We start from the raw sequence: 13390 nt of genomic DNA, 5'->3' as shown, positions 1-13390 counted from the left end.
TGGAAAATCATAGTTTGCCTGAATTAAACTCCGCATAAACTAAAATTTGCTCGAAGTAGCAAAGAAGGGAGAGATGTAGGCAGTGGGAGCATTGAATCAGAGAATTGTAAAGCTGGAGTATAGGACTGCCGTCTAAAATTGTATTCCATATTCTTCAATATACCTAAATTCTTCATTCGATATAAATTGTGAGAATCAAGCAACTTTGTATAATTTATAATACTTGTTTTGTTAGGCTAGTGGATGGGCAAGAAGCCTGTAGGTTACCAAAGACCCTCTCCTAAACTTTGGAAAAAAATATTTAGACATGCACCCTCATTTATGAGATTTCAGCAGGTATTGACTGCAGACTTTCACCGTATCTTCATAGCTGTAATGTCTGGAATATTTCTATTTTTTGTTTTTTTATATGAAAGGTAACTTTCATAGAAAGTTTGATTCTATGACCAGTACTGCATCCTAGAATTATGCCTAGATGGTTTTGACTCCTTGTAGTCTGCAATTTCTGTGTAATGTAGAATCTTCAGTGATACTGATGTTTCTGGAGGACTGAGATATTAGATGTTACTGCTGGGAGCTATTGTACTCATTTCTATTAAGACACACACAGCTCTTGGCAATATATATTTCATACAGCTTTTATAATGATAGTTTATTTGCAGTCTATATACTAACAGATATTACTGGTGGGGGGAGGTTTCAGAATAGAAGTAACTTTCTTTTTCTCTTTTCTCTTTTCTTGTTCTTTCTTACTTGCTTTCATGGATGTGCTCTCCAGGAGGATAAAGTGGTTAGAACCTTTTTTTTGTCTCAGATAATTTATGTTTTGGTATTTTATGTTCAACTGGGTTGCATTGCTGAGGTGCATTATGAGTGCAAGTCAGTTTGGCAGTACTGCTGGAACATGGGCATTTTCCTATTGTTGCTTTTGTAAACTATATAAAGTCTAAAGAGGAGATGCACATGATGAGATACTGGGGACATGCTGAAGATTTTCACCATGGAGCCGCAATTGGCTGCGGTTACATGATGCACATCCACCACATGTTTGATGATGCAACTTCTCCACTTCATACTTTATATGTTTATAGTGGTGAGGAAGATACACAGATACTATGTAATGTGACCTGGTTTTCACTAAAGTCAGTAGCAGTTGATCCTTTTCAATTAAAGGCAAACAATGGAAATTGAATTTCTAACAAAAATTAATCAAAAAGAAACCAACCTTGTGGACACCTATGTGATACATGAAAATTCTCTCTTAAGCAAAGTATTAACATTAACTATATATTTGTTTTGCATTTTGCACATGATGTATGTTGAAAATTAATAATATCTTCCTCACTAATTGCTTTTTTCTTTAATATTGCAATATGGGATCATATTAGGAGGACGAGTCTGTTGTATAATAGCTATATTATTTGTAGCGTCTTTTACCCCATGTTCTAACTGGGCCTCTGCAAGTTCACCAGCATATTTATAGCTGTATCCAGAGAGCTCACAGTATAATCTTAATGGGTAAAAATGCAACCTTAAATTTCTTAGTGAGCAAGCCCCATGAACACTAATACATTGGGTTGTATTCAGTGCTGCTGTTCTGCTTATGCAACATGTTCTCACATGCTCAATTGAACTTCCCTGACCTCTCTTCCCATTCTAGGGTAGATTTTTGGGGTGCACAGGGGGAGAAGAGGAGCTTTGCTTTTGGAGTGTTGGATAAAACCCATACTTCCAAGTTAGCATGCAAAAGCTTGCAAGACACATGCCATTACATAACAAAACCCTAATAGAAGCTGGTTAGATAATGTAAAGCTGTAGACCTTATTGACCTTTAATCTGTAAACATTGATTAATATCATTATGTCCCACTGCACATATAATATGGTTTTTATAATTAATACAAAAGGAATGTTATAAATGTAAGCCTAAATTTTCTTTAAATGCTTATTTCATTTTAGTTGCTCGCTTGCATGAGTTATATACTAATATACACAGGGCAGTGTCTGAGTAAGTTATACGCAGGGTAGACCCATTGAAATCATAACTTAGTTTTGACTGACTTAAGTCCTTTGATTTCAGTGGATCTACTCTGTGACTTAGTTTGCACTACTTAAAAGTAAATGGTGTTTTAAGAGCACTCTCCCAATCTTGTGTTCCCAGCTTAATAGCTGATAGAAAATAATAAAAAGTACATAAGATCAGAATAATATAATGTGTTGAATACAGGCTTAGCCATGCTTAGAGTACATCCACTGAGATCAGTGGGACAAGTTAAATGATGGCCAGCCAGTCTCATTGATTTTCAGTGGGTCTCCTCTAAGCATGGCTAAATTTGTATCCAAGCCAATGTTCTGGGAATGCTGCTGCAGTTTATTTTGATGAAAAGAAAGAATGCTGCTTTTACAAATATTACAATTTTAAAATACTGGAAACACTTGCTGCTGTCTATCATCTTTTGTGTAACTTTTTGAAATGAAAATAGTTTGCATAAGAGTACAGTTGTTCAGTAAAAGCCATTTGGGGATTGTGCCTAAAGTCACTTATGCAGTTATTTAGAAGTCACTGGGGTAGTTAGAATGTAAATTTGAGGACTGAAACTCAGTGTGCTTAAGATCAAGCTCGAAAGCATTGTTTAATTTTTAAAGTTGTATTAATTCATTCTTCTAGCTGTTTTTAATCAACTAAGCAGCCCGGAGCACGGGGCTTATATTGGAAGAGAGGGGTATAAATTCCCTCAAAAAATAATTAATTTATAAGAAACCTTCCAGGGCTTAACAGGGTCGTTCTTGGTTTTCCCTTTGTACTGCAAACTATTGTGCTCCATTGGATACTGTTCTGTACTTCTATAAGGGGGAATATTGCTGCTTCTTTGGAAAACAGTGGTGTCCTTATTTATCTATAGCTTTGGCTTCCAAGTGGAATTTAAAATGATGTACCACTTGCTTGACACACTGTTTGTATAAAGTTGCCCTTATTGAGTTACTGGTTTGTCTTGGCCAGTGCTGTGACTGGCAGTAGGTCTTCAAGATCTTTGGAAGAGAGAGATCTTTTTCAGCCTTGCTGCCTAAAATTCTTTGAGTTACTGACCACCTCCCATCATTGCAGCAAGAAATGAGACATCTTCCTTTGACGCTGGGAGTCTAGGATTGCCCTCAAAATTAGCATTAATATAAATTATTCTGCTTCTGAGGTTTGGATTAGACTGTAATTTGTATGGCATCACTTGTTCTTAATACATTTGCTTTGATGATTAGAGAAATTTTGTCTAGTCCCCCCCCCCAACCAGTTTCAAATTATATTTCTAATGTTTGTGGAAAGCTAAGATATAAATTCTAAAAATAAATATAATATAAATTCAAATTAGTTCTCCAAGGGATTCTCTATTCAGCTTTTGAAAACTTAAGAAAGAACTGTAAAATCCCCCTGAATGGCTGATAATGGCTCTAACATGATTTCAGTCAGATTTTTCAGTTCCATGGGGTACATTTTTGGAGCTCCCTTAAATAAGTGAATTTATACCAGGGAAATAATTACTAACTAGTCCTTATTATGGTAATTTTCCCAATTCTTCTGAATTTTGGGGAATGCATTCCTTTGAGATCCCAAAGTTTGCTGTTGAGCATGTGTGCAGAGTCCATGTGTGAGCAGTGGAATGTAGTGCTAAAATAACCAGGTGGGAGAGGTACTACCCCCATGGCAGACAATCCATACCACTGAAGAAAGGCCTCTGTCGTCCCCACCAAATGCCTCTAAACACATTGAGCAAGTCTTGCACATGTGCATGTCAGGGCCAGCCCATGTCCAGAACCAGAACTGGGTGAAACCTTCTCAGAAAAGGAGATTCCAGTCTGGCACCAGCAATTTCTGGGAAGTCATATTCCCAAAAGGAAACCACAACACCTAACTAAGAATACACCCCAGCTCCAAACCCTCCATCCACCAAATCCTGAAGGCTCTAGATCATTTGCCCTTGGCAATCTTAGCAACTCCACAAGTAAAAGTACAGTGGTACCTCGGGTTACATACGCTTCAGGTTACAGACTCCGCTAACCCAGAAATAGTGCTTCAGGTTAAGAACTTTGCTTCAGGATAAGAACAGAAATCGGGCTCTGGCGGCGTACTTTGCTTATACTGATGCTAGTCTTCACTTGTTAGGGCCTAAAAGTGATTACGAAGGAAGGAATAACATTGATCTAAAGATGCATCGCCATTCCTCCTCATCCCACATTCTGCTTTTGTTGAAAGGGGTATTGCTCTTTATCGCCCAAAGGATCTTGAGAAGAAAGTGAATTGTACAGGGAGCATATTTTTTTCTGGGAGTCCAATTCAGCCTCAGCTATATTGGCACCAAAGGGTGCTTCAGCTCAATCCCCTTTGCCAAAAAAGGATCAAAAGGGGAGATGTCACTCATGCATTTTCATGAGGTTGGAATGCAAAAGGATTGAATAGAGTTGCCCTCTCCCCAGCAGAATGGCATGACAGCTAGAAATATATAGCAGTGCTGAAATCCTACAACCTAATACTGAGTGGTGTTGTGTCATTGAAATAACTCTTGATTAGGTTGTTAAAGTTTTTCTTAAAATACCAATCTACAACTGTATCAACCATCCTTTAAACACTTTTTGATATAGTGGTAAGTAATGAACATGAAGGAAATGCCATCTGCGGAATTGGATTATTAGTCCCTGTAGCCTAGTAGTGCCAACCCTGGTATTCTGTAGCTCTCTAGGATTCATGGTGTGATCTTTTCAGCCCTGTTACAGAAGTTCCTTAACTGGATGCCAGGGATTGAACATGGGACCTTATATATGCAAAGCACATGTTCCAGAGCAGAGGTAAAACCCCTCTATCACGACATCAGTTGAGGTGAACTCTAAAAGCTTTTCAGCGGCAGAGCCAGAATGTTAAATTGTGTTTGAGTGTTATGTTATATTGACCAGCTGGTGAGGCATTCAGAAACCATATCAAGTGCTGTTAAGTTTCAGACATAGGCCTTTTATCAAACAGCTAAGCAAATCCCTTCTTTTAGCCACAGGTGTGTAACAGCACACCTAGGATTCTTTTGAGTACAGTTGGACATTATGGCACAGGAGGAGACAATGAATATTTAACCAGATAGATTTGGCTTCAGCTGCTGGAAACCAGTGCCGATATATATAAATAATGAAGACATTGCTATTAAGAGAGTAAAGTAGAAAGCATAACCAGACTTTCTTTTGTTCTTGGCTGCTTGCTCAGAGCTCTGTGTGGATTGTATCTATAACAAATAGATGATTGAAAACTTCAGGAGTTACATGAAATTGTCCTTGCTTACAGTGGGATTACACCCTCTTTTAAAACAGTAATTTAGTGCTTTATTTTCTTTTGAATGGTAATTTCTGGCAAGTGTATCTTTTACCATTATGTACACTGGATGTGCCACAGCATAGGTTTATGAGAAGCAACTCTGCGCTCAGATATAGATAAAATTTTGGATACAATAAGTTTGCAGCACAGCATTATTTTTCCCTTTGGATGCATATCTTGTTTTAATAAGCTACAAAATATCAGGAATGGATCATTACAAATCCACTATTTTTAAAATTAAAAAGATGTCTACAGTTTTGATCCAGGAGATCAGCAGAGAAGAATGGATTTCAGGTAGCTAAATTCAGTTACTTAATCTGTGTGGGTTAATATTTGTGGTTTTTGTAGTAGATTGTTAGTATGATAATTTAGTTTGAGATAATTTGCTCAGTACAAGTTGTTTAAAGGACTGTCTAAATATTAAAGCTTTGGAGATAAGGGTGATGACCAGAAAAACAATAAAATTAGGTACTGTATCCGAAATTGTTTGTGAAAATATATCTTTAATAGCCGCATTTACTTACTGTATACTTACAATTGCATTTCCCCAATGTTGTTAAACATATATTAGTGTAATTTTATCTTTCACAATTTTGTCTCCATTTAACTTGAGCTGAAATAATAATAAACAAATTAAGGATTTGCTGTTGCTAATTTGCTGAATCATTTGAGTAACAAAGATCTAGTTAGGTGTCTGATCAGCTTTTGGTTTCTTCTACATATTCTGCATAGATGTAGTGTTGTCTATAATGTTGCAAAAATAATACTATATACTAGCATTTTGTAGATAAGTAGTGTAAGTACTCCTTTTCCATAAAGCTTATATTTCGTTTCTCTCTGCCGCAAAGGGGTAAAATAGTTTCAATCAATTCCTTTTCTTATACGATTCAGTTGTCAGAGACTTAGAATTTGCTGTGGGGTGTAAATCATGTAGTTGTTACATGTTTTGTATGAATACTTATGGTAGAAGAACCAGAATTTTTTTAAAAAATAAAAAATAAAAAATTGTGTGTGCGCGCGCACACACACACACACACACATATATATCTACTGCGTCAGACCAACACAGCTACCTACCAGAATCCAGAAATATATTTGTTTGTGAAATGAAAAAGTAAACTGTCAGGTTAATTCATCTACAACATAGTTATTACTGAATAACCATGTATATCTGTTTTGTCCTTTTACTGGTTTTCAAAGATGTTATACCTGTATAGTGGACTACTACATCATTTAAAAAATGATAAAACAGATTATGTCAGCAAATAGCAGCAATGTGTAAGTATAGCAAAAGATTAAACATTAGGAAAGCTTGAAGAGATGCAATCTAATAATCCAGGTCAGAATGCCCATTCACTATCCCGTTACAGAATGATAGTGTAGATTTCTCAATTCTTGCATTAAATAAGTTGGAGTTCTTGTTATTAAATATACCAAGAAAAAAGCACACCAAGAACTCAGGCCAATGCAAGTTTCAATAGTGGGAGTGGTCCCTACTCACAAGTCAGTAGTCAGTAGTAATAAGAACTAATTCATTCAAAAGTATGTATTCTGACAAGAATTACAAACTCAAATAGAGATTACAAGCTCTAACAGAGAAGTCAGAAGTTAGTTATGAATTAGAAACCATAAAGGGTCGTGTTTGAAGACTTTGGGTTAATTATGCAGAAAAGCTCAAAATACGCATTAATCTACCTACACATAGTTGGTATCCCTGAGAAACGTAGAAAATAACAGGATATATTTATCCAAAAGTCTTCAAACATGACCCCTTAAAAATTAGCTGATGAAGGTGAATACATCGAAACAGGGCCCTGTCCTGGTTTCTGATACATAACTGACTTCTGACTTCTGCTCTATGATTGAAACTGAGTCTCCACCTGCAAGCTGATAAATTATAAGGGCCAACATTATTATCGAGTGAAAAAGAGAAAATCTTTGTAACGAATTATTGTGTTATACATATCTTTATGAGTTTGAGTTTGTAATCTCTATTTGAGTAGGGACCACTCCCACTACTGAAACTTACATTGGCCTGAGTTCTTGGTGTGCTTTTTTTCTTGGTATGTTTCTCAATTCTGGCATATCTGTAATTTGAAAAGAACCATTTTGTACTTGCTGAAGCAGTTGAGCACTGGAGGATTATAATTGCCCCATTAGTTCTACTTAGCTGTGTTAGTTAATCCCCAAGCCCATCTCTTTGCTGGGACCACTGCTCTGGCCTAAGCTTTTGCTGGGAAATTAACAACACTGATTTGTTTACATGTTCGGGGGCAAATTATAGGCTGAATATAATGAAAAGGAGAACCAACCATTCCTGGAAGAATCAGGGTATCTGCATTCATCTGGGGATAATGAATAATAGTCAATACTATCGCTGGTGGCTGTAGTTCAGAGATGGTTGGTTCTCCTTTTCATTATAGTGCCTTGGGCCCAAGGCCTGCATTCCCTCATCAGCAGCCTTCCAGGAACCACATGCCAGTAGTGGGTGGGCCAGAGACAAAAGCAGTGAATGTCTCTCTTTACAGTGGTACCTCTGGAAGCGAACAGGATCTGTTCCGGAGCCCCATTCGCATCCTGAAGAGAACGCAACCTGCGCGAGCGCAGGTCGCAATTTGCTGCTTCTACGCATGCGCGTGACGCCATTTTGAGCGTCTGTGCATGCATGAGCAGCGAAACCTGGAAGTAACGCGTTCCGTTACTTTCGGGTCGCTGCGGAGCACAACCAGAAAACGCTCAACCTGAAGCAACTTTAACCCGAGGCATGATGTACTTTGGTGCAGTCAGCTTTATTCCAGCATGCAAAAGCTGGATATTACTACATACTGTACATGCATACAAATACGGCTTTCTATCCAGGTATAGAATAGACATCATCACAGTTCAAGGACACAGCTTGGGGATAGGTTAAGCAGGGGTGGGTTTTTTGGGTGTTATTTGGATAGGAACTTAATTGATTTGCCTTACATTTCGTGATATGAATGAATTCTAGCAATAATTTCTTGTAATCAGTTTTTGTCAGTTTTCTTGTTTAAATGTAATGGGTTTTATTGCTTTATTTATTTATTTATTTATTTATTTATATCATGACTTGTGCACCATTTTTTGTGGCAATTGCCATAAAAAGCAGTATAGAAGCCTTCAAAAATAATTTCTAAATTTGCATCTCTGCAAATAAATTGGCATATGCAGATTTGTGACCTATGGGTCCATGTCCCAGATCTTCTAAATAACATTCAATGCCTCTGGCTGCATGTGTTAGAAATAAAAAATAACCTTTTAAGATTCTCAATCCATTGGCTCAATCAAATGTCCTGCATTTGGAGCTGAATTTAACTTGTGAAATTAAATGGTACAAAACATTATACAGTGGTACCTCTGGATGTGAACAGGATCCGTTCCAGAGCCCCGTTCACATCCAGAAGCGAACGCAACCCGCATCCATGCATCTGCGCATGTGCAGGTCGTGATTCGCCACTTCTGCGCATGCACATTACGTCTTTTTGACCGTCTGTGCATGCCTGAGCGGTGAAACCCGGAAGTAAAGGGCTCTGTTACTTCCGGGTCGCCGCAGCGAGCAACCTGAAAATACTTATCCTGAAGCTACTTCAACCTGAGGTATGACTGTAATGCTGTTGCAGTTCATATAACTCAATTCCATGAGCCCACTACTCATGGAAGTCTGAGAATTAGTATAAAAGTAGCTCTCACCTCATGTTTCAATACTAGGAATCCCTTCAAGGGAAGTGTGGAGGTGCCCAGTAGCATTCCCTCTTGTGGAATTCTGTTATTTATCATAGTTACTTCAGTTCAATTGTGTTATCCATTGCTTGCCTCTGCCCTACTTGCTACACTGAGGCTGACATTTTTAGGAGGAAGAGTTTAAATCTCACTGTGTGACACTGTAACTAAATGTTTGTCTCTTCCATGAATAATACTTAAAATCAACCAATAAAAGTGTGTGGCACAACTTTAGCTTTGTATTTTTAAAAATACAGATACCCAAAAGCCCAAGCTCTTCTTTGTAACATGACTGTAGGTTGATGCAGGTCTGACATGGGAGTTCAAGACATCCATGGCAGCCATGGACCTGTCTCAAAGGGTCAACAGCTCAACACACAGAAACAAGATATACCATTGGTTTAGTCTTCACACCATGTGGGAAAGAGGGTGGTCTGGAAATAGGGTGGTGATGGATATCACTCCATTGTCATGGTCAGGACATGTTCTAGTGAGATCTGGACTTGCAGAAATGATTCTCCCCTGCAAGGATGCGGGATCAGTTAGGATGGTTCACCCCAAGAGATGATAGATTTCTGAGTGCTCTAGTTTCCCCCCAGTAGGTAGTGCTTCTAGTTCCATTGTGGTATAGTGATGCTTATGAGCCATTGACATGTAGGCCCTCTCCAGTGCTGTGCAGTCCATTTTGTTCCTTGGTATACTAAGTAGCTGATGAAACAGACCAGGAGAGGGCTGGAGGGTAAGTGGTGTAAATCTTACCCAGGAGCTGACCAAGCTCATGTTCAGGCTCATAACACATTCTACCACATGGCAGGGAGAGCAGCAAAGAGATCCCACTTCAATGCCTCTGTTGCATCCTCTAGGAACTGTCCAGAAGAGTTGTTCTCTGTGTTCTGGACGTTGGTTACTTATGACCAAGAGGGCAGACCTCTGGAGCGCTTGGTGACTAAGTGTAACCAGATGTCTAAAGACATCAAGAATAAAGCTGCTTGGCTCTGTAGTGACTTAGATGCTGCTACTGTGACAGTGCTGGCTGAAAAGCCCAACACAATGTCAAGCACAGTGTAATGGGATCGTGTCCAGTTAATGTGGTCCTATGTTGGGTATAGGATACTTGCAATGATGTGCCTGACCACCTGCTCATTAGTTCCTTGTATATCCTGGCTTATTTAAGATTGGTGGGGTGGGGTGACTGAGTAGGTCAGAGGTGTGGTAAACACATATTTGTGTGATGGTGGTACCTACTGCCCTTAAAAAGGCAGTGGTGTGTCCACATCTCAAATAGCCTGGTCTAGACCCAATGGAGTGTAATAACTATGCACCCCTTTATTGGCAAATGTGGTGGTGTATACTTGGTTGTGGAGAAATTGCAAGTATTCCTGGATGAGACTGATTATCTAGATCAGGGTGGTCTGTCACCTGGCCCGATGAATGCACGTGGCTCTCAAGTTTGTGGCCCTTGGCAACATTTGACCCCCGCCCCAGGCCTTGTGCTGCCTTTCCAAATCCTGGTAAGTGAGGTTCTGGCCTTTTGGGAAGGAGGTGTGAGGGCTCTGACAGGGTCCTAGATTCCTCTGGCCTCCTTCCCAAAGCCTAGTTAGCACTTTCACAGCTTTGCAAAGAAGGTTTTTATTGCATGGTTTTATGCACTATTGTTGTAAACCACTCTGATAGTCTTATGAATGCAGTATATAAATGTTTTTTTTTTTTAAAAAACCACAAGAACAACAAACAAATAAAATAACTTATAAGTAGTACCTAATTTCAGATTAACCCACCACGTTGCTTTACTGCAAGGCTGGGGAACTTGCAGCCCAAGGACTGCATGTAGACCTCAGCCTGATTTCATGTGAGTTGCAAAGAGGGAGAGCAGTCTGGAGAAAGGGGTAGCAGAGGTTTTTCTTTTTAGTCTGGTCCAACCGATTTCTGGTTCTAGCCTCTCTCACAACCATTATGCAGTCCCTAAAAGATTCTCCCCGTCACAAGGTAATGCAATCATTTCCAGAAAAGAGGCTGCTCAACCCTAATTAAGCTCTGGCTATTTTATCAGTTTAAGAATTCAAGAAAGTAATTTTGTCTTAGTACATGTGCTTGAGGCTCAAGGTAACACAGAACAAACTTTTAACAGAATCTTGGTGTTAGCTGTAGCATAGGGGTGGCTTGTCCGTTAGGCGAAGGGAAGTCATTTGCTTCAGGATCCAACTCCCTCTGTTGTGCCGCTACCAGCCTTTCAGGGGATTAGCTTGCACCACCAACACAGTCCCATTGTCCTCACCGCCACTGCTGTGTTGTGGTGGTAGTGCTGGCAAAGCTGCAGGTGAGGGTACAGTTGTGATGCTGGTGCTGGCAGCAGTGGGGGCAGGGAGGGGGTGAGGTGAGGACCCAGATTGGCTAGTTCCTAGAGGTTTGGTGGGATTGTCTGACTGGCTCTTGAGGAAAGGTATGTGAGAAGTAGTGAGTCATATAGCTTCCATCAGAATAATCCCACTAAACCTCTAGGAATTATCTAATACACTTCCCTACTCTAGGTTCACAATGTCCCTCTATATTTCTTGCTATCTAGGCTCCCCTACTCCATGGCTCACTGCTAGGTGGCTGCCCTTATACTTTCCTTATACTTCCACTGCCCTCCCATGTCTCCTCCTCCTTTCTGTGACAGTTCTGCCCCCCCCCCACTTTCTCTCTCTCTTCATGTTCTATAGACTTTTATGGTCTATTATTGTCATCTCTTTCTTCCTTTTCACTTCCTCTTCCTCCCAGGTGCTCTAGCCCCATTGATTAAGAGTGGGCCAGCCACATCTGGTGAGCTGAACAATGCTACAGACAACAAGCAATCCGTAGGCTGCCAGTTCCCCACCCCAGCTATATAGACAGAGCAGAGTTGCAATACATCTGGGATTTCCCAGACATATCTGGAATACTGCAGTCAACAGCGGTGTCCGGGCGGAAATTGGTGAAAATGCCCGGGAAAATACGGATGTATGGCAGTCCATGTTGGCAGTGCCGTTTTTGCCGATTTCCCGTAAAAATAGTTTTTAAAAAGGCATATTTTTGTGATTTTGTCAAAAAAGCTAATCAACTTTGCCAAAAAATGCTGTCAACCCTAAGACAGAGGGGGGGAATGTTCTAAACGCTAAAAGAAAGACAGAATAGTAGTTCCAACAGAGATGTTAGGGTGTCAGTTGAAAGCAAAACAAAACATACATAGATTGCTTATATAGGCTTGCCATACGTCAGGAAAATTCCTGACAAGTCCTGGTTTTTGGGTGTAAAAATGACATCTAGGGGGAATTTTGCTGAATCAGCAAAATGTCTGGGAAAACCCGGATGTATGGCTATGCGATGGAAAAAGCCACGACAACAACTCCAAAAGCTTACAGTCACTACTTTTGGGGTCTTCCTAAAAAAAGGAAATATGGCAACCCTAGCTTATAGTAAGTATTTTGCAGGGGTGTGTGTGTGCATGCCATAAGGTTAAAAAACTGCTTCTTGCTCTATAAAGGGATGTTTCCTTCCTTCCTTCCTTCCTTCCTTCCTTCCTTCCTTCCTTCCTTCCTTCCTTCCTTCCTTTCTCTATCTATCCATCTATTGTATCTATCCTCGATCGTAAATAGAACCTCTAAGCTATAAAACAAATGCTATATAGCTATTACTGTACTTTTCTGTGTATAAGACTAGGTTTTTTTACTTTTAAATAAGGCTAAAAATCTTGGGGCGTCTTATACACAGTGCATATGCCCATTTTCTAAATTTGATGTCCCCAAAAGTAGGGGCGTCTTATACATGGGGGCATCTTATACATGGAAAAATACAGTAAATGCCCAGGATGGGACTGGCAGGCCTCTAGCAATATCTAACACATCCGGGGAAGGCGTCAGTTAGGTGGGAAAGATGAAATATTCTGTTTCCCATTCCAGTGAGTCCTGAGCTACAAGGATTCTAGGCTGGCTGAATCCTCAACAAAACACTTCCCCATTGGGTGATACGCTGCAAAAAGTTGTTGTAAGGCTCACTTGTTTGTAAGCATTTTGAAAGGGTCAGAAGGGCTTTAAGAAACAGCAGCATGATGACCTCATATTAAGTTCTATTGATAGGATTCAGCGATGGTGACAGTGTACCCACCTCACATTGTTGTAGTAGTTGGTGGTAGAACCCATTTTTTTGTAGCATTCCCTGTGCTTCACCTTGTAGCATGATCCTTCCTTCCATGTGACTACAGATGAGGCTGATAAGACTGATCTATAATTAAAAGAACTAACTATGACATAGTTCAAGAGCCTTAGGTTCAGTGTGAAAACAATTT

The 13390-nt window shown here is 39.7% G+C and overlaps 1 protein-coding gene across 21 annotated transcripts in view; it reads left to right on the top strand.

Annotated features, from left to right (window-relative positions):
• The window catches only part of RIMS2 (regulating synaptic membrane exocytosis 2), a 349035-nt gene that overhangs the window by 57728 nt on the left and 277917 nt on the right, over nucleotides 1–13390 (top strand). For 11 of the 21 annotated variants that reach the window (XM_083516463.1, XM_083516445.1, XM_083516461.1 and 8 more), the window contains one exon: nucleotides 779–790. The exons of the other annotated variants lie outside the window; for them this stretch is intronic. In XM_083516463.1, the coding sequence (XP_083372589.1) occupies nucleotides 779–790 (12 nt within the window). The remainder of the gene's footprint in view (nucleotides 1–778; nucleotides 791–13390) is intronic. 21 annotated transcript variants of the gene reach the window in all.

The sequence above is a fragment of the Podarcis liolepis genome, assembly GCF_965112155.1.
Source record: "Podarcis liolepis genome assembly, chromosome: 8".
Lineage (NCBI taxonomy): Eukaryota > Metazoa > Chordata > Lepidosauria > Squamata > Lacertidae > Podarcis > Podarcis liolepis.
The sequence above is the reverse complement of the archived record's forward strand: the minus strand, read 5'-3'. Positions and strand labels throughout refer to the sequence as shown.